General features: G+C 40.6%; 2 protein-coding genes across 3 annotated transcripts; one reads left to right on the forward strand and one right to left on the reverse strand.

Annotated features, from left to right (window-relative positions):
• Nucleotides 1-1,973: 1,973 nt before the first annotated feature.
• Nucleotides 1,974-5,829, forward strand: LOC111657465 (Rieske domain-containing protein). 2 transcript variants are annotated; one of them, XM_023409648.2, is made up of 4 exons: nt 1,974-2,585; nt 2,842-2,957; nt 3,676-3,811; nt 4,888-5,829. In XM_023409648.2, exons 1-3 carry the CDS (start codon nt 2,396-2,398, stop codon nt 3,772-3,774), a joined length of 405 nt encoding a protein of 134 aa, XP_023265416.1. In that variant the 5' UTR covers nt 1,974-2,395; the 3' UTR covers nt 3,775-3,811; nt 4,888-5,829. The 2 variants fall into 2 exon arrangements, with proteins under 2 accessions (XP_023265416.1, XP_023265414.1); XM_023409646.2 differs by having other exon boundaries at nt 1,977-2,585; nt 3,676-5,829.
• A 129-nt stretch (nt 5,830-5,958) lies between these two features.
• On the reverse strand, nt 5,959-17,863 carry LOC111657478 (cartilage intermediate layer protein 1-like). Its single transcript, XM_023409666.2, has 8 exons — nt 17,569-17,863; nt 17,117-17,299; nt 15,850-16,005; nt 15,443-15,760; nt 14,958-15,066; nt 14,157-14,314; nt 9,821-12,249; nt 5,959-9,734 (listed from the first exon to the last, which is right to left on the reverse strand). Exons 1-7 carry the CDS (start codon nt 17,861-17,863, stop codon nt 9,833-9,835), a joined length of 3,636 nt encoding a protein of 1,211 aa, XP_023265434.1. The 3' UTR covers nt 5,959-9,734; nt 9,821-9,832.
• Nucleotides 17,864-19,278: the final 1,415 nt, after the last annotated feature.

A 19,278-nucleotide genomic window follows, 5' to 3' on the forward strand; every position in this document is an offset into this window, starting at 1 on the left:
CCACAATACATCATTTTGATTTCTATAATTATTTCTTTTTCTCTAATAGCTCAAATCACCTGGAGCTCATTTAGTGAGATCCAGAGTCTGTGCGCAGCAAGTTTTCTCACCTTTCAGGGTGCCAAAGCAGAGCTGTTGGTGACGACTGTCAGTTTGCCGGTGCCCGCTCAAACCTGCAGACTGTCCGCTTCACTGTACAGCTTTTTGGCTGAAATTCTCCATGATCTATTTCATAACCTCATGACCCCACCCTGTTATAAAGTAATACTTGCAGCACTGTTGAAAATAAACACCTTTGGGGATTTTCCAATCTAACCCTGCTCTGTGAGTGGAGGCTGCATGACTCAAGCCTACCTGTGATAATCAGTATGCCAAAATATTACCAGCTGTGTTTCACCGCTAGTTGTTTGGGTATTTCCAGAAATGCTGTAATGACTGAACACTGTTAAACTCTTGCTGAAGTTAACTTAAAGTCATTGATTCAATAGCTAAAAAATCAAATAAAGGGCTTATATATATATATATATATATATTTGAATATTACTAAGAAAAAAAACTGAAAAATACTATACAATGTTGTCATATTTCATGTGGGGTGGTGTTTTAGAGCTATTAAAAGCAAAAACTCATCACAATTGTACAAAATCATGCTGAGCAATGGACAAGGCCGAGCAAATGTGTCAACAAAGTGATGTTTACAGTGGGAGATCTCCGCAAAAAATGCTGCAAAAAGTAGATTTCATTCCCAACTCTTGGCATGTACAAGTCTTTTGTGGACATGCTTCATCAGCTTTCACACTTGAAGCATCTACATAGCAAGATTTTAAAGGTTATAGATGGTAACTTGAGTAGAATGAGTTACAATGATGATAAATCTTCCTGTCAGTCTGTTTAAGCTGTTAGCTTAGCACACAACATATATGAGAATCCAGTCACTTACTGTAGCTCAGGTTTCTTTACACTGGCTTTCCCTATTCTTCAGTGATTTGACTTCACGTTTACATTTGCTGGGATCCAACTTCTGACAAGACGCAGTAGCATTCTTTCTTCCTCCCCGTGACACGTTTTCACGGCATTACTGCTCACATCTGCGCTCATGCTGCAGCCTTACATGAGTCAGTTTCTCAAAGTCAGGAATCAGAACAAGTGGCCTCTGTTATGCATCACGCCAGTCTAGACAGCAACTCACATTACTTACAGGCTTAACTGCCAGCAGCATTATTACTGGCACAATAAAGCGATGGAGACAAAGTGAATAAAAGTTGAAGAAATACAGATACATATATGTATTTATGTTTTTTGCAATTTGCCAAATGGACAAATTTGCAGGTGCCACACAGCTCAACTTCAATGCTACTGGAAAGGTCAGTTTTATACACTGGTGATAATTCTGACTCATTAATCTTTGATCATAGACAGATTTACACATATAGGAAGCGTTACAGAAGCTAAAGATCCTGTTTCATGATGTATTTCTCTGATGTGACGTTTTATCTCCATCAGCTTTTCTATGATTAAGTGCAAGAGAATTGTGTCTGCAATGAGAGACAACGTCACACAGTTGTTTTGCAGGCTCAACACCTAAAACACTGAGACGCAGAGTTCACAAACAACGCGTAATAATGCTAAGAAACTGCACTGTGGAAAAAACTCAGACTGATGATATCAGCCAAATACCTGTCTGGAGCACAGAGCAGCATGGAGTCTGCCATGAAAGAACAATAACAGGCTTTATAACTGATAATTGAGAAATGGTTTTGAACTATTTGCACAGTACATAAAAAGCAATGTTCCACATTTACCACATGCTTTGGGAACAAGTTCAATTCTCTGTATGTTTAAGTGTTCTCAATAAACTCAGTGGGCCACCAAAATAGCTGAGAGGATCGGTATATTTGCAGAGTTGCATTGTTTGAACATAAAACGGTGAGTTCATGTCACAGATTGACCCTAATCAAAGAACAGGAAGGGTCTCTTCTGGGTCCATTCACATTAAAGCAAGCATTTATGATGGGCAGCAGCCACATGAAGCTCTTTGCTTGCAGAGCTTTAGGATTATCATCAGAGCAGCTGCATATTTGCGTGTGCAAATGATAAACATTTACTATCAATTTGTTTTCAGCGCTTCTCGTTATCTGTGACAAACGTTTATTCATATCTTCAGTAGCTCAAAAGAAGAGCAGCGGTACTCGCGCACTGCGCTGCCTCGGTGTGACTGTGTCCCGGCTGACCGGCGAGCTGCAGCTCGGATGGAGGCAGCTCAGTCCGCACGGCTGACTGTGGTACCAGGGTTGGTAGTTAATATGGAATATTTGCACAGAGCGAACTGCCAAATGCATTTGCCCCGGCGGAAAAAAGGCGCAAATTAGAAAAGCAGTTCATTTCGCCGTTCTTTATGGCGTCTGGCTCCGGGGATGAAGAAGGAAACACGGAAGGCGTTTCATGGAGACTCATAGGCCCGGCCTCGGAGCTTTCCAAGAAGCGCTGCCGTCTAATGCACTCCTCCCTCGGCTACGACTCTGATGTCTGCCTCTTCTATGTGAAGGGGGAGTTTTTTGCCATGGATGCCCGCTGTTCACACTCCGGTAAAGCCACAACCTATCAACTGTCAAATCCATACTCGCCTAGATTAACCCTTTAGGTGAATTAAACAGCGTGTCGCATTTTGTAAATATGAAAAATGTGCGTGCAGCAGCGTATTGAGCTTCATAGGAAATGGAGCCTATTGTTGATGAAACTACATCAAAATGTGAGGGTCATGGTGATGATCACCATGTTATGCAAGCCTCACAATCACATTTAATGTATTTTGAGAAGAAACTGATTTCCTGTCTCCCCCAGGCGGTCCACTGTGTGAGGGGGACATTGAGGAGGCTGATGGAGTCCTGCAGGTCTTCTGTCCCTGGCATGACTATGACTTTGACCTCAGGACTGGAAAGTCAGGGACCTCATTACAGGTCAGTCATGAAATACTCTTATGTGCTTTTAGTGTTATAATACTGTATTATTTTTCCACCAGAATATTTAATTGTCTTCTTAAGCTCTGTATAAACACAATACAAATTTTAGTAACTTAATGAAAAACATTAATAGTTTTCTGTTGCATTTCTGCTGCAAAGATGCCATATATGATCATCTTTGGACCACCTGGCATTATATTGCTTACACTAAAATGTGTATCTGACTTTCGAAGTCATCATATGAAAACTTAATTGTATACCCAGGAGGCAGGGAGCTTCAATTGCTGACTACAGCTGGGAGTTGATGTGAACAATCAAACTGTAATCCAATCAAATCACCCACTTTTATTAGATGTAGGATGTTCTACTGATTGAAATCAGTCAGAGTTAAGATCATGTTTTCCGACATGTCTTCTTCCCCTCTTCTGCTGTTTGGATGAGTGAATCAATGAACCATCCAAACAACACTTTCCATAAACATCTCATCTTCTTTTCCATTCATCATTTTCATAAACAGTTGTGTCTTTTGTACATCACTACAATGAAATATAACAAATGTACTGTTGTCACTGAAGTCAGAATTTAGGATTTACTACCTTTTTAACTTTAATACACTCTATACTTACTTTGAGTTCTTACTGTTTCCACAGTAGCTCTAGGTATTGTGTTTCTTCTCCAACCTTCAGCTCCTAAGTCTTTGTTTTTATTGTTTCAGCAACAAGTGTATGAAGTCAAACTAGAGGACGGCAACGTGTACGTGAAACACGCCAGTCGTCTCTCCTTACTGCCTTTTCCTGCAGATCAGAAACGCTGAATAACCTCAGTCCAACCGCTTCATCCTTCAGACCTTGGTAAGACCTCAGGTCGCCTGATTACGGAGCTTCCTGCCTGTTTCGAGGTCACTCAGACTATTTTTAAGACTTGTTTCACAAAGCCCAGGCCATCCGAAACATTCCTAAACCTTATCTGTCATTTTCTCAGAGCTGTTTCTGCTTTGATTGCTGTGAACTCAGGACTATATCAAGAAGATTGAAGTCTTTGTCTTTGTCTTTCAGAGTTTTTCTTGCTTGCACTCCAGGTATAGACTCATCACAGACACTGAGCATAGAGAGCTGTGAGCTCACTGCAGACCTTGATAAAACACCAAACAGTGGCAAATATGCAAAATGATAACACTACATTTTACTTTTCTCAGCAGATGTTCTAGAACCAACCAGCATATTTGATTATTGGCAGTGTAACAGTTATTTGTCTATTGATCATTTTCTACATTTTAAGAAATCCAGAAGAATATATGTTATATCATCTGATAGAAATATTACATAGTGAATATATTTTGTATTTGTCCATCTATTTCAAAAATCATAATTGCTATTTTGGGATGAAACGAAGCCTTTGTGTTTCACTGCCTCATTAGAGGTCATGGGAATCATTATGATATATGCAAAGTGCAATGCTAATCTAGCTAATTTGCTAATTTGTGAATACAACTGAAATAGAAAATATGGATAAAAGGAGAGAGCAGTAGAACCTGAAGAGAGCCACCTTGATGTCCTGAAAAGACCTGCAAATGCCAATTATCACTTTAGGATGTGGTGTAATGCGGAGGTCCAAAACTGAGAGCCACTGTATTGGAATGAGTAATAAATGTCTACTTTTAGTATAAAGCTCCTACTATTTTCAGTGGAGGACTTTGTAACCATGAAATGAGTCTAAAGTGTCTCACATTCATTACTACTCATGGTGGTTTTCCCTGTCCTCAGCAAGCATTACCTTTATTCTCAAACTGTTTAATTCACAGACAAGAAGTCACCCTTGCTGAGTTGTGGCCTTTGGATAAATTTAGACACTTATTCCAGTGATGTCACGCAACAGAAACTCCCGTTCAGGATTTGAGTTTCTGGATTGTTTTTTAACCCAAATACAGTTCCAGCAAGTAGAACACACATGGAGGGCACTGCAATTACGACTGGTGGCAGCTCTGGTGCTAAGATGTCTCCATCAGCATTTCTCTCCATTCCTGGCCTGTGCACAGACAGGTTTGTCTGTTACTGACGCAATGGGATTTAAAAGACATGGTTAGTAAGGCGCCGGGGGAAGGTTCACAACCTGAAATGCACCATTGACTCCAGGAAAAATGTGTTTTTCTAGCTTTATGTGTGTGCGCACTGATGCAAGTGTGTTTTCTTTATTCCTTAGTGGTGAGAGCAGTCACTCACTATATTTTCTGTCAGCTCCATTTTCGGGCAGACACACAGAGCCCAGTCAAGAAGGTGTCTGTGACAGTGTGGCTCGATACACTCGTTTTCCTCCCTGCTGTGTCCCCTGTAGTGCAACTTTATTACAATAATAATTCCTCTGCCTGAAAATGTCTGTTATGTGCTGCAGAGGTCACACTGTGTGCATTGTAACTCATCACCTGGAGGGTAATGGGCGCGCACAATGGAGATGTAGCTATTTTGTGTCAGTAGAAAAGTTAAAGTAAATATTGTTCAGGATTCTGCAGAAGCGAGGAGTGGTCTGCACATTTTTACATCTTGACATAACATCCTGAAAGTGTCCCAAGACACCAATGAAACCACCATTCATGTCAGGCTTTCTCTATGTTTCCTATGTCTTTTTTAATATGTTAAGCTAAACTAGCTAATTTTAATCTGTTTGTTCCTTTTTTGTTTCTTGTGTGAACTATGTATCTGGTCTAAATGTTGAAAAGACTGCAGACACTGTAACGTGTGACATAATTCATTTCAGCTATTAGTTGTGAGTTGCTTTGTTTGTTTTAGACTGTGTTTATTGTGATTTATGCAAAGCTCAAGTCTGTATATCTGTCATTAATTAATTCAAAAATTAAATTATTCTGTTATCATCATTGTCATATATTTCTTATTTAATAGAATAAACCAAAACTAATTTTTCTTATCTTCAGAAATGTGAAACTGTTAAACTTTGATGATTTTTCAGTGTGTTGCGTACATAATACACAAGAGGAATAAGAATCAAAAGTTTACACAAAATCATTTATTTACAGTTTCTTGTTCCTACAATTATAGTTGATTTCATAAAATACACAATTTACACATGAAAACCTAACTCAGAGAGAAACAAAGAGATCGGCATCACCATGCAATAGTTAAGCATTTAGATAGGATTATCAAGAGTGTGAGTGTGTGTGTGAGCGTGAGTGTGCGTGTGCGTGTGCGTGTGTGTGTGTGTGTGTGAGATTCTTTTACTGGAGCACAGTGGCAAATATACAACTCTTTTCTTATACCCCAGAAAGTGGTGGAAAAGTTCAAGGATGACCTCCTGAATAAATTATGATCTCCCTGAGACCAGCTGGACTGTGCAGAGGAGAAAACGGATGAATCTCTTCATGCTTGAGTAACTGTTAAATTGTTTGTGGTCTCTTTTGGATAGAGAGTCCTGTGCTTTTCTGCCCTGAATTTAAATAGTGCCGGTTAGCGTTACATGCACCCACTGCAACTCTGTTACAGCGTCTCATGAAGTGGTTTTGAAAAGAAATGAACTTCAGATTTGTTTTTTAAATTTTCAATCATTACAAAAGAAAGATTTTCACTTGAAAATGCCAATTGTCATGCAAGACCTAACAACAGCTGCTCATTCACTTTCTGACCGAGAATTAGGTGAGAAGATCGATAGCACTCTCATGTCTGCACAGCAAATATGAAGCCAAGGCCAGCAGCCTGTTTCCAGTCTTTATGCCAAGCCAAGCTAACCGACTTGATGGTAGCTTCATATTTAATAATTGGAAATTACAAAAATGAGAGCCCATCTAACTCTTGGCAAGTAAGCAAATTTCCCAAAATGATGACCTTTAAAGGTGTAAAAAAAAAATAATAATAATAATACATGAAGCTCCATTAATCTGTATTTGTGATATTAACATTGAATTTCTCCCTGTAAAATGAAGCGGTTGTTTTGATTACTACTATTCCCACAGAAGTTCAATGAGAGAGATATTTTCTTTCCATTAAAAATGAATCTCTGCTTTGTTTTTTATCTGTTGGATTTTCAGCTGAAACTCCCTTTATCCGATTCTAAAGACTTTGGAAACTTTTTCTTAAGTCGTTAAACCAAACATTGCAGAGGTTCTTTAATCTTCTTTGAAGTTCCCCAGAAGACAAAGAAGCTGTTTGGAGAGCCCAGCTTACTTTCCCATGCAAAGGCTTACATAACGGTTTACTCAGCCTATTATTGTTACCTTGTCCTTCAAACTCCCCTGATAACTTCTCTTGAAAAAAGCCAATTCGCCTGTCAAAGCATTCTCCCCTGAAAACCTGCATTCTTCCATGTGCAACCACTTTCGAAGCCCGAGATTCTGTAAGTGATGGACTGTGATGCCAAAAGCCACTAATATTTTCCCTTCCTTTTTTCCTTTTACCAAACAGTACCCCAAAATGATTAAATCCATCACTAGATAATCTTGCTCATCTTTCTCTTCATGTCTTTGGTCTAACATTTCCTCCAGTTGCTCTACAGCTGTTGGGCCTCCACAGCTGACCTCGCACACCATTGCATTTTTATAGGACTTATCTCTTCCCACACCTGGATTCAATCATCATCCTTCTTACAGGGTTGGATGCTACATCTGCTGCAGGGAGATGTTTGTTTTCATCTGGAGATCTGAACTGTTCAGCCTGTGCACGGCCCACAGGCCTATGATTATAGGTCAGTGATAATAGTGAAGTTATCACAGGCTGTCACTATATTTTTCTGTTATCTGGAGTGCTCATAGTACAAAATGGAAAGAGACGGTTCTTTGAAGCGGGCCCAAGTTCAAGTGTAAAGTGCAGAATTTACACAACTTCACATCACCTTTTAGCACATGGATAAACTGTTGGGAATATAAATGTAATCAGGCTTAAATGCATCGAACTAGAAGAATTAACTGTACTGTGGGCTGGGTGCCATTTTGATGGTAAATATGTTTGACTGTAATCCTCTTGGGCCCAGTATGTTGTTGATTACTTGATTACTTTAAATTAACTTGTTTAGCTGTTTAGGAAAGTCAGGGGCAAACAGTTTTAATAGTTCTCAAGAGAACATGTAATTTATTTTCTAATTAGCAGCAGGCTTATATTTACTTCTCAGCTTCTCCTAGTTTCTCCATGGACCACGTCCCCCCTTATTTGGTTTTGGATTAGTTCAGCTTGAAGAGCTTCTCCCATGGATCTGCAAGAGCCTATTTTTCAGATAAACAAGTTTGGAGCTTTTATCACAGAGTGAAGTTTCTTCCTATTACTGACTTCAGTTCAAATACCCAGATATTCTTTTATGTAAGTGTAATAATTTATCCGTCTCAATATCTTTCAAAGTGTGTACTTGACATTTACTGATACTGTTGCTCATGCTGTCAAAGTGACAGGATTTATGGAAACGTGGCCAGTAGTATGGCATTTCTTAATTATCGCTTTCTTGTAGAAGAATCCTGCAGTGGGTTTTGTTAATGAGGAGAAGGCTCCGCTGAGAGTTTTAACTCCCACTAACAAGATTGCTCTCTGAAGTTGAAAAGATTACTGTGGTGTATAAAATTGTAAAATCAACTGAGTCATGCAGCAAAGCATGAAAAGGTTAATAAATTCTACGCAGTTCAGAAAGTTGAAGAACGATTACATAGCAGTTAAATTACTTTCTGAAAATCACTCGGAATGAGTCCTGTGCAAGATCTCGTACAAACACCTTAACCACACTACCTACTGAATGAGTTATTGTTGTTTCATTCACCAACAGCATTTTTTGTGCACTGTTTGTTACATGCTGATTTTTAATAATTCTCAAGTTAAATTATACTACATAGTTATTGCACATCATGATATAAAGGCAGCTCACAAACACATTACCCAACAACAAAAACAATATCCATTTAGACCTTGAATGAGCCACTGTTACAGTTTTTGAGTAAATGAAATATTGGGTAATATATCGCTTTGAGTAATATTTTGTTTGGTGATGTGCTAATTTGGAATGTGCAGAGGACAAAGGGACATTATGTCATACCTTGAAATTAATTATCCCGATTTATACTTCCTGCTACTAGTGAGATCCATGCTTGTCTTGGCGAAGGCCTTGGTCTTTCACATTCTAGTAGGTGTGGAGGGACATTTGGCTGAATCACAGTTGGCAATGTCGCATGCGAATGAAAAATATTGAGAAGCATGACTGAAAACATCCTCTGTTCCCAGGGTGGCATGCCTCACCCCACTGTCTCTTTCGAATGTGCCTCCCATTGGTGGAGAGAGTTTCCCAGTTTGTAGAAAAAGGACTCAGTGTCTGCTGCAGACAACAGGACCTCATGTTTTCTTCACTCTGATCAAGTATGAGTTCAGTGGAAAGCATGACCAATTATGAAGTGTTTGGGGCCTGGCTAAGTAGTTTAAAATTTTTGAAGGTTTGATTTTAACCCAAGTATTGAGTGACATCAGCAAAAACACCCACAATGGGGAAAGTGGAATGCCACAAATTAGACCTATAAACGTATAAAAGTTACATTCTCCACTGTCAATTTAGTCTATTCATTTCTAAAATTAGACCAAAGCCAATTAAATAAGTGCCAGTCACATATAGACAAATGCTGCATGTACTAATCTCGTCAAGTATAAGACTAATGAATATAATCAATCACACAATGATTTTGCTGAATTGCTGTCTGCTTCAGTTTTGCAATTTTCATAGTCAAGAGGGAGTTTATACTCAACAACAAACGGACAACTTTTACTTCCTCGTCTTGATGCTGTCATATCAGTTTCAACATAATACCTATAAATGAGAAGGAAAGAACATATAAATCATTCTGATATGACTGTCAATTTAAATATACATCAAATTACCTTATCAAATCCTACCTCTTGCCACCTCTATTGTCGCTGCTGTGTGCGCATGGACATTCTCCTTCTGGTTGTAGAGGTGACTCTGCGACTCTGGGTCCTGCCCTGCTGCTCTGAAGGATAGGCCACCACCTGGGTGGATGATCTCCGCACCTGTACACCCTCCAACTCCCTCATGTCCCTCGCCATCTGAGACAGTGTCTGACCTGGATTGGTCTGCAGGCGCTGGAAGAGGCTTTCCCTGTTAATTTTCCTCTCAGGACAGCTGAAGGTCAATGCTACCCCAGAGTCTGACTTCATCTCCCTGGAGAAACCATCTGAGGTACCATCAAAGCAGCGCCCAATGGCAATCTCCTTGGCCACCCTGGGATTCTGGTCTGTGACTGTGTAGATGCCATAGTTGTGTCCCAAAGGATCAAAAGGAGCTAGCATACTGAATGCATGGGACTCATTGTTTTGAGCAACTGGTGGATGTTTGATGAGATACTCTTGTAGGAGGCTGTTGGTGCCAACCTTACGACAGTTCCCCTGTGGAAGGACTGATATGAGGGATCTGTCCACCTCAGCTTGATCAAACAACATGCCGCTGCATTTGAACTCCACACAAGCCGCCGAGGTGTTGGCCTCTCGCATGTCCCGGGTACTGCGAATGTCTCTAATGCCGTAAAGTTTACCTTTTGTTTCTCTGTGTGTCCCTCCCAGATTCCTTGACCTGATCATCACTTCCTTCGGTCCATGGATCTTAACTTTGATGAAGCATGCTCTGAACTCCTGGGGATTAGGCCACCAGGAGAGGTAGTCTCCTGTCCAGGTTGTCAAATCATTTTCCTCAAAGGGAACAACATTGTATTCGTACTTGTCCTTTTCCACTCTGAAGAATCTGAAATGATTTGCATCGACAGGGGCATTTTCACATGCTATTAAATTCTGATAGGGATATATTGGCCCATTGGTCTCATCGAAATTGTTTTGGTTTGGCTTTGCCAAGTTGATTCTGAAGGCTGTTTTCTTCAAAGCTGGATCCTCATGGTCTGAACGTTGGTAGTCTATTTTATCCAGATATGGCTGAGACACTCCAATGATATTTGGATTCATCTTTGGAGAGGAAGGAGCCGCTTCGAGTTCTTCCCCACCCATCATTGCAGTGACATAAGCTGTGTAAGCATCGGGCCTCTGTGTGTCACAGAAAGCTGGTAAACAGGCCCCATTGGGTCCAGTTATGACACTGTCGAATCGTCCCCATGCCCTAGGATTAGATGAATATCCGGGCTTAGGCTCCAAGTTTATCAAGCTGATCACAACACCTTCCAGCTGTTCGTTCACAAGGAACTTATCACTCATGTAGGCCCGAACTTTGACATAGCAGCGTCTGTTTTCAGGAACATCTAAGTTAAAGAGTCGACGTTCTCGGATCTCCATGTTGCCTATGAGGAATGTACGCTCCTCTCGTTTGCTCCGCCCATGACCTCCACTAGTTGTTGTGGTGTATGAAAAGTCACTCTCCTCCTCCCAGACTCCTGTGTCTGGGTTTAAAGACCAGAGTTTCATTTTGGGAATATGCTCTTGCATTTTGACATGCTGTGTGTCAAGAAGGACTTGAACTGCTCCAGCTCCAAGTACTTCCTTGTTGGCCTCATCTCTGAAGTCTACAGAAAACATGCCATAGGTCCTCAAAGGGAGCATGTCACCTTCATCATCCACAAAGTTGAGATCACCGGGTGCCGCAGCAGCTGTGGTGATATTTCTAGGGTCAATGAATGTGACGCTGGCTTTTACAGTCCCCTCATAGATTTCTCCATTTTCCTTATGGAAGGAATTGGGAGGAATAACCAGCTGCCCTATGGGGTCCTCCCCTTTAATTTCTCCAAGGTTAATAGAGTTGGTCTCTCCTGCATTGATATCAATCGGTGTCTGCTTTCTCATCACCTTCACATCATGGTAGATGGATCCACCTTTCTTGTCGAAGATGAACACCTTAGGAGTGTCAAGAAACTTCTGATTGGGGTCAACAAAATTTACCACTAATCTCTGTGTATCAGGAGTAATTTGTAATGTGAAGCCTCCTTGGTAACCAGTGGTGCCCACCCTCTCTTTACCGATATAGATGTGCCCAAAACGCAGAGGCTCATCATTGTCAGCTGTGACCACTCTGCCACGAACAAGCACAGTTGGCTGCACACACTTCTGACAGCTGCACTGTGTCACAGCCCGGATAGGGAGGCTGTAGCTCCCACAGTCAATGATTCGACTTTCCATATTTTCAACCCCGCAGCAGAATCCAGCTCCATCTCTGCAGCGTGTATCAAAGTCTAGGGAGCCAGCACATTTGTTGTGAGGGCAGCGTCCAGCATTGTAGAACTTGGAGTTAGTCCCGGGTTGAAAGCAATCCATCGGCAGTCTGATGAGGTGCGTCTCAGGTGTTGAATTGCATGCTGGTGTTCCTTTTGCTGTGAATGAGACGATAAATGACATTAAGCTGATGTCAATAATACACAAATAAAAAATTATTTTACCATCTGATTGGGTTTAGAAATAAAACAGACATGAACACATAGCTATTTAAGTTCCATTTTCTCTGAGATACCTGCATGCGAAATCTATTAAGATTTTAATTGTCAGGTACTGGGTAATCGTTTAACAATGCATGAGTGGAATAGTAGTGAATGCCAAATAAATTGGACCTTGCAATTGGAACATTTAAATATATTCTGCCTTTCATTTTTCATACATGGACACACACACGTATAATGTATTTGTACACACACACACACACACACACACACACACACACACACACACACACACACACAATGTCTGCATGGCCTGAAAGTACCTAGGAGTGGCCAAGTTGGATGGTGAAATATGCACGAAAGGGTAATTAGACATGAAGTTGAAGAGAACATTTATTTACCAACCATCCAGATGGGAGCTGGAAAGAAAGAATGATTGTTCACCCAGACATTGGCAGAATAATTCGTGTGCATGATATCATGGTTGAGCTTATAGTCAAGTATTCTTGTTAAGCTCGCCATCTCCCAAGTAAGTCGATAATTGCAGACACATGGAGTAGTGTGATGCCTATGAAATATCATTACTGTACTACTGATGGCTTTACCAAAAACTTTGAGTTTCCTTCGATAATAAATTATATGACTTTTATTCACCTAAATGAACTGTGGTTAACACATTTTATGGGAAACCAAATTAAACTTCTGCTTAATGTAAAATGTGAAAAAAAGTGTATCTGGGGTGAGGGAGTAAGGCATGTTTGTAATCCTGCTTTGAGACACAGTTGTTGTCCTGCACACAAACAGCGTCTCCTGCCATAATGACTTTCGGAGTGCAGGAACTTGTCTGCGGCCTTTGATCGATTGCTTTAGCACACTTCCATGAAAACCCCATTAGTTAATCGGTGTCTTTGCTAACAAGCACCTGGAGGATATAATCAATGTGTAACTCCTCCACATGGATGTGGAAACGCATATTTGTCTGACTCAGAGAGAAAAGAAGCAGCTTTTATGGACAATCTCGGATTTCACTTCAACACTGGGTGTTCTGGAGAACTGGGTCTGAGGTTTTATGGTGTCCAGAGCTATCTCACACTATAAAGAAACCCTGTTTAGAAACCTATAGCTTCACAATGTAAACTTTTTTTCTTTTTTTTTTTTTAAATACTCTTCTAAGCGCAACCAGATTGTGTGAACTCTGATACTTTTATTTTCCAATTTTCTTTACATGTAATGTTTTTTTTTTTTCCAGTGACAGTTAACAGCCTGTTAACTGACTGTTCTCTCTCCTTCAGTTGTAGGACACTGTGGTTTTGTTTGAATCCTCTTAATGCATGGACATGGTTCGTGGATGACTTAGTTGGAGCTTGGTGCTGAAATTTCTCTTAAAGTGTGTATCCAATTTCCAAGACAGCTGTTCTTTATACAGTGAAATGAGTTGCGGTTGTTTGATTTTTGTCAGTGGTTTTTACTTGAATCTGTGTATAACTTTGACTAAATACGTCACTGTCAAATGCACTGGGGTAGCAGCCATCCTAGGCTGTAATCCCTGTGCGCTGCTTGCTATCATCATAGTAAATTATTTTCTCTCATGGCTGATGATGATGAATTACTGTTTATATTACGTCACTGTGACATTTAATAGTAGAAGTTTTTGTATCTTTTTGACTTTTTGAATTTGATTTTGGTATGAGTATACTGTACAGCTGCTTCCAAACCAGCAGATTAATGTGGTCAGTCCTGTCCTGCACATTGCATCTTTAACTGTATGACTGGGTTTATGTGATGGTGGAAGCCACACTTGTGTTCACATACTTTCTCAGTTAGAAGTGCTAGATTATACATACCAATCACAGTGAGTAAGGCTGGAGACGACTTGATGCTGCCTGCGGGGCTGCTGGTTTTGCAGTAATACTGTCCTGACTGTTCCATCTTCAGGTCCCGCAGGACAAGGTCCTCTTCATACTTGTACACCTTCCTGTCCAGCAGAGTCCCGTTGTGGTACCTTGAAAAATAGCAACAAAAATGAAGAAATTAATTTTTCTTCCTGAATTTTACAAAAGACTTCTTTTAATTTTTGTTGAATGCGCGTAGAGATGTATAACAATGTGCAACAAGCTTTGATAGAACCATTGTATTTAAAAATACATTTATCTGATTTGTTCTAATAGTTTTGAGCTGTTCTAATCAGTAATTTATAATACCAGTGGATCAAATGACTACATGTAATGTGAAAGGTGTTGCTTGTAGTGCTGAATCCACAGAATTATCACCCACAGTTCCCCTCAGCTTTACAGAGTAATTATAGTGTAAATATAACGTCTTTCGAATCATTGTTTTGGTATTACAGCCAGAAACTTCACTGTTTTGGCTCACTTTCACTGCTCTCATGAGTGTAATTTCCAGCCATATTAAGCAGTGCTTTCCACTTAGCAGCTAAAAGAAACAGCTATTTTTTCAGGAGTTTCAAGAAACAGCCTTAATAATAAAATAAATCTGCCTCCATAAGTATCTGAATAAGGGAGAATTGATTTCTGGGAGTTTCCACATATATATCCCACCATATGGAAAAGTAACCTCTCAGTTTCTAGCTATTTCTGCGTGTTATACTGTGATTAATAACACGCCAATGCTGGTATTCATCTCACCAATAGTATTTGTCAGGTACTGGTGATCCCGTTGCCTTGCAGCAAAACAGCACCCGTCCTCCCTCATAACGCACTTTGTCCTCTGGGTGCTTCACAATATATGGCTTTTCTGTGGAAAGCAGAAAGGAGCAAACCCTCAGGACCTCACTCTGTAGTGCTGAGACCTCGTAAAACATAAAGTGTAATGTTTTAATTCTCACATTAGATTCTGTGCATCTGAAAAATGATTTCAAAAGCAGCAAAGGTCTATTTTTATTTTGGTTCCATGCAACTAAATAAGTAAGTGCTCCAGCCTGTGTAAAGTCTTACAATAGAGCCAGAATGTTTACTGTTCGAAGTTTTTTCAATGTTCTGTTTTCTACGGTCTGAGAATATGGTTTACTGGCTCTGCTGAATGATAATAATGACAATCTGGATTTCAGTTCTTCTCACTAATAGCTCCTCAACAATATTTAATAACTGCACTTTTACTTATCGGCACTCACCAGCTGATTTGAGGACGGCCCGTGCCCAGGACAACCCTGTGGTGTTGCTGGAGGTGGAGACAGAGATTGGGGCAAACTTGTCCTTCCTGATGGTGATCAAGGTCGTCCTGGAGGAGCAGACTCCTGTAAGCTTGAACTGACCTTTGGCATCTGTACGGGCACGGATGACCTTGGGCTGGCTGGCTAGTGCCACCCATGCTCCTGCCACAGGGACACCAGTCAAACTGTAGACTTCTCCGTGCAGCACATGGCCATCACACACGCAGCGGCTGCAGTCCTCACTGGGTCGACCCTCGGTACACATGAGCTGACATTTTGCTGTTGGGAAAAAGGCACACACATGTGAGAATGGACTGATAAAGACGTCAGTATAAAGAAAGACGTTTGCATAATACACTTTATGATACCTGGGCATGGACTCTTCCCACATTTCTGTATTTCAACAGGGCGTCCGGTACACTGCACTGTCACTGAGGTCCTCACACAGGTTCTCCTCCTAGTCCTGCGACCTCCACCACAGGTCACTGAGCACGTCCCCCAACGACCCCACGGACTCCACTGGGCTGATCACACAGAGACCCAGGAATAATGTGAGTTTGATAATAATAATAATAATAATTCATATTAGTACTTTCTGTAAAACCTGTGACCAATCTCTTCATAATTTAAATCATTCAAACTTTATACAGAGTGGTCTAACGGGGGTTGTTAAGTTTCTGATGCACGGGCTCCCTTGTACAGAAGAAAATTAACAAGTTATTAAATGACTCAATTATAGATAAAAACTTTTTTTGTTTTTAAACAAAGATGATTAAATAGCTGCAATCAAAAGACTGTTGATTACAAGTAGCTCAATCAAGAACACTTGAAGTAATGGTTACAAAGTTATTTTTAGCAGAAGAAAGTTTGCTCTGGAGGATGCTGCCTGAAAACAAAGCAGAAAGGGGCACATACACATTTTGTCAGAATCAATACCAAGATTAGAGTTTTTGATAGAACAAGCTCATCAACAACTGATTCCAGTTTAAATTAATTTCTGCATTTTATACATTACATTTTATACATTTCACTCAAAAGGATGTCATTTATGCATCAGTGTAATAGATTTGTTGTATGTAGCTTTATAAAGAAATATGATATATTCACCTCTCTCACTTCCCTTCACAAGGGAGGTCAGAGGTCAGGGTCAAGTGCAGAGCCATGACCTGTAAGTGACCATTGAGGAGTTCAACATTAAAGGTGGTAATTATTAATCACTTGCTCAGTAAGTGAATGAATCACCATCTTTACATTTGGCGCTGATTCTGATCTGAATCTGGTCTTCAGCTCAGTAGTTTATTCAGTCTTGTGCTAGTCCAAGCTATTACGTTCAGGTCAATGCAAATCTAGGCCAATACAAGCTCCTTTTATGAGGTTAATCGCTCAGAAGCTAACTATTTGAGCTGTCACCTTTATTTCTGTGACTTGTTTTTGTTGTTTTACAGTCTTTTAGTGAAGAAGAAACCAGGGCTGTGTATACAATGGGACTATGGTGACTCAGTGTAATCAGTTCAGTTTGAAGATTTGTCCTATACGTTTGAAGGAGGGTAAACTGCCTGTTGTTTCATATGTTATCCCACTGCATTGCATAACTTAGAATACTGCTATAAATTAGGTGCTAGTAAATCTTCTCACCTGTACATGGAGGGTTGGAGCACTCCCTCCTCTCTGTATGGTGCCCTTGGCACGCTGGCACCAACAGGAGAGGCATGGGCTGCATACTGATACATTTTCTCTGGCGGACCTGGATACCTACATCACCGCAAGCCATGGTTGAACAGGGCCCCCACTCACTCCAGTCAGACCAGTAACTCTGCACTAAAAAATATAAATTGAAAAACAGAGAGTCATATCATGAGCAAAGTTGGTATTATGTGCTGCTATTGTCAAGCAGAATCAGGAACAGGAAATAAACAGACAAGTTATTTAACATGACAGTAAACAGCTAGGAGGGTTCATCACTGTTCAGTCCTTGTAGCCAGCACTAACAAGCTTTTGAAATGTGTATTCATGCATGTGTTTGCCTGCATGTTTATATCTGGGAAGTGACAGCTTGTACAGCCCTGAGCTGCTCTCATCACAGCTACCTGGGGGACACTGAAAGCGGACATGGTAGTTGGAACAGACGCGGCCGTGGGGCTGTTCCTTGTTGATACACCAGAAGCCCTTCTCCAGACTGGAGTGGACAACTTCCCCAGTGTCTGCTGCTGCCACCCAGTCTGTAGTGCGAGCCTCCATGGCTGTGGGCCGGGTGCAAACTCTCTCTCTGTAATAGAAACGGATCGCCTCCAGGCGCTCATAGTCTCCATTCCCCCCAGGATGGTCGATGTTGAACCAAGACGTCCACTCTGTCACGCCTGGAGGCACATAGAGGGTAGACATGGATGGAAATGAAAAAAAATTTAAGACAGAAAGAAAAACAATTCAGCACAGGATCCAGGGATAATGAAGGAGGGATTTTGGAGCTGGTCTTACATGGAGGGGAGACATGGGTCAGAACCAAGAAAAAGCGATCAGGAGGAAATCAACGGGGATGGGTTACAAACTTTAAGAGGAGGTCTGCTACTGCCATTTGACTGTGACTTCATACACCCAAGGGAGCTTTGCAGTGTCCAGGTTCTTTCCAAACCTCCTGGCTTGACTGATGAGGCATATCGTCTAGTTTTTTAGTCTGCTGCATGTTCTGAAACCTGAGTATTTCCTCAGGAGAAATATGAGTTATTAAAAATAAAAGGCGTGTATTTGCAAAATACAGAGGGAGTATTTTTCATTCATTTCATTTCATGAATAAAGTCCTTTGGTGAAACACAGGAGGTTATGTAAAGGACATGTGCTGCAGACAACATTCTGCATATAGACTAATAATAGTGTTTTCTTTCCTCCAATCAAAAAGGGGTTAGTTAATTCATCAAAACCTTGTGCTTTTCAACCTCACAATGACAAGACACTTAATTGTAATTTCCTTTGTCTGTGGCTGTTGCATCATGTCACACAGGACGCTTACTTGGACACACAGAAGGTTTCTTCCCAGCACAATGAGATGTTTCTGTTTCTGTGCAATTTGGCCTTGAGATACAGTAAATTAAGAAGGAGTGCAATTGTTGACACAAACTGGGTCAATCGGACCCTAAGGGTTTTGCCTCCATCAGTTGTGTGTTTCAGCCACTGCTGTTGCTGCAAGTGTTGACTGCGTTGATAAGTGGGCCTACCCAGCAGGTCAAACTACAACAACTGCCTTCATGTTGTTTGTTCAGCACTGGCATAGACTTGTCACCTCATGTGATATCTTTGCCTCATGTCTCTGCCGCTGCCCTCCCTTTCAGCTCTCACAGTCTGAACGACTCTGGATCAGCTGTAAATATTAGTGTAGTGTCATTCACGAACGATTCAATCAAAAGAGCAAATCTTTTGGGTGAACAAACTGAACTGAATCACTTCCTGAAACAATCCATTCAGTTCAGTTGAGCTCACTCACTGAGTGAGTTATTCAAGTCATTTCATTCACTGGAAGAATGGGCTACGTTCAATAGGTACTGTAGGTACTTTATTGATCCCGGGGGGAAATAACTTTGCCACAGCAGAAACATATCCAGTACAAAGCAACACGCCATGAGTGGAATATACCAAACAGTAGCAACAGATCAAAATATGAATGACTGATTAATGGCAGAACAAAATATATATGAATAACGTTAAAAGATGTGAATTTCAGCATTAACTATGATTGACAACTAAATATACTTGTAAGCAGAATATAGGCAGTGCAAAAAAAAAAAAAAAAAAAAAAAAAATTTTAA

The sequence above is a fragment of the Seriola lalandi genome, unplaced genomic scaffold (assembly GCF_002814215.2).
Source record: "Seriola lalandi dorsalis isolate HSWRI2012SDOR001 ecotype SW California unplaced genomic scaffold, Sedor1 jcf7180002054402, whole genome shotgun sequence".
NCBI classification, from domain to species: domain Eukaryota; kingdom Metazoa; phylum Chordata; class Actinopteri; order Carangiformes; family Carangidae; genus Seriola; species Seriola lalandi.

What these genes read in the sequence shown, in the direction of transcription:
- LOC111657465 (XM_023409648.2), top strand. Translation starts at nt 2,396, where the DNA reads ATGGCGTCTGGCTCCGGGGATGAAGAAGGAAACACGGAAGGCGTTTCA. An exon ending in TGCCCGCTGTTCACACTCCG is followed by an intron (nt 2,586 to 2,841) that starts GTAAAGCCACAA and finishes TGTCTCCCCCAG; the next exon opens with GCGGTCCACTGTGTGAGGGG. An exon ending in AGTCAGGGACCTCATTACAG is followed by an intron (nt 2,958 to 3,675) that starts GTCAGTCATGAA and finishes TTATTGTTTCAG; the next exon opens with CAACAAGTGTATGAAGTCAA.
- LOC111657478 (XM_023409666.2), bottom strand. Translation starts at nt 17,863, where the DNA reads ATGTCTACCCTCTATGTGCCTCCAGGCGTGACAGAGTGGACGTCTTGG. An exon ending in CCGCTTTCAGTGTCCCCCAG is followed by an intron (nt 17,300 to 17,568) that starts GTAGCTGTGATG and finishes TATATTTTTTAG; the next exon opens with TGCAGAGTTACTGGTCTGAC. An exon ending in CTCCAACCCTCCATGTACAG is followed by an intron (nt 16,006 to 17,116) that starts GTGAGAAGATTT and finishes CTGTGTGATCAG; the next exon opens with CCCAGTGGAGTCCGTGGGGT.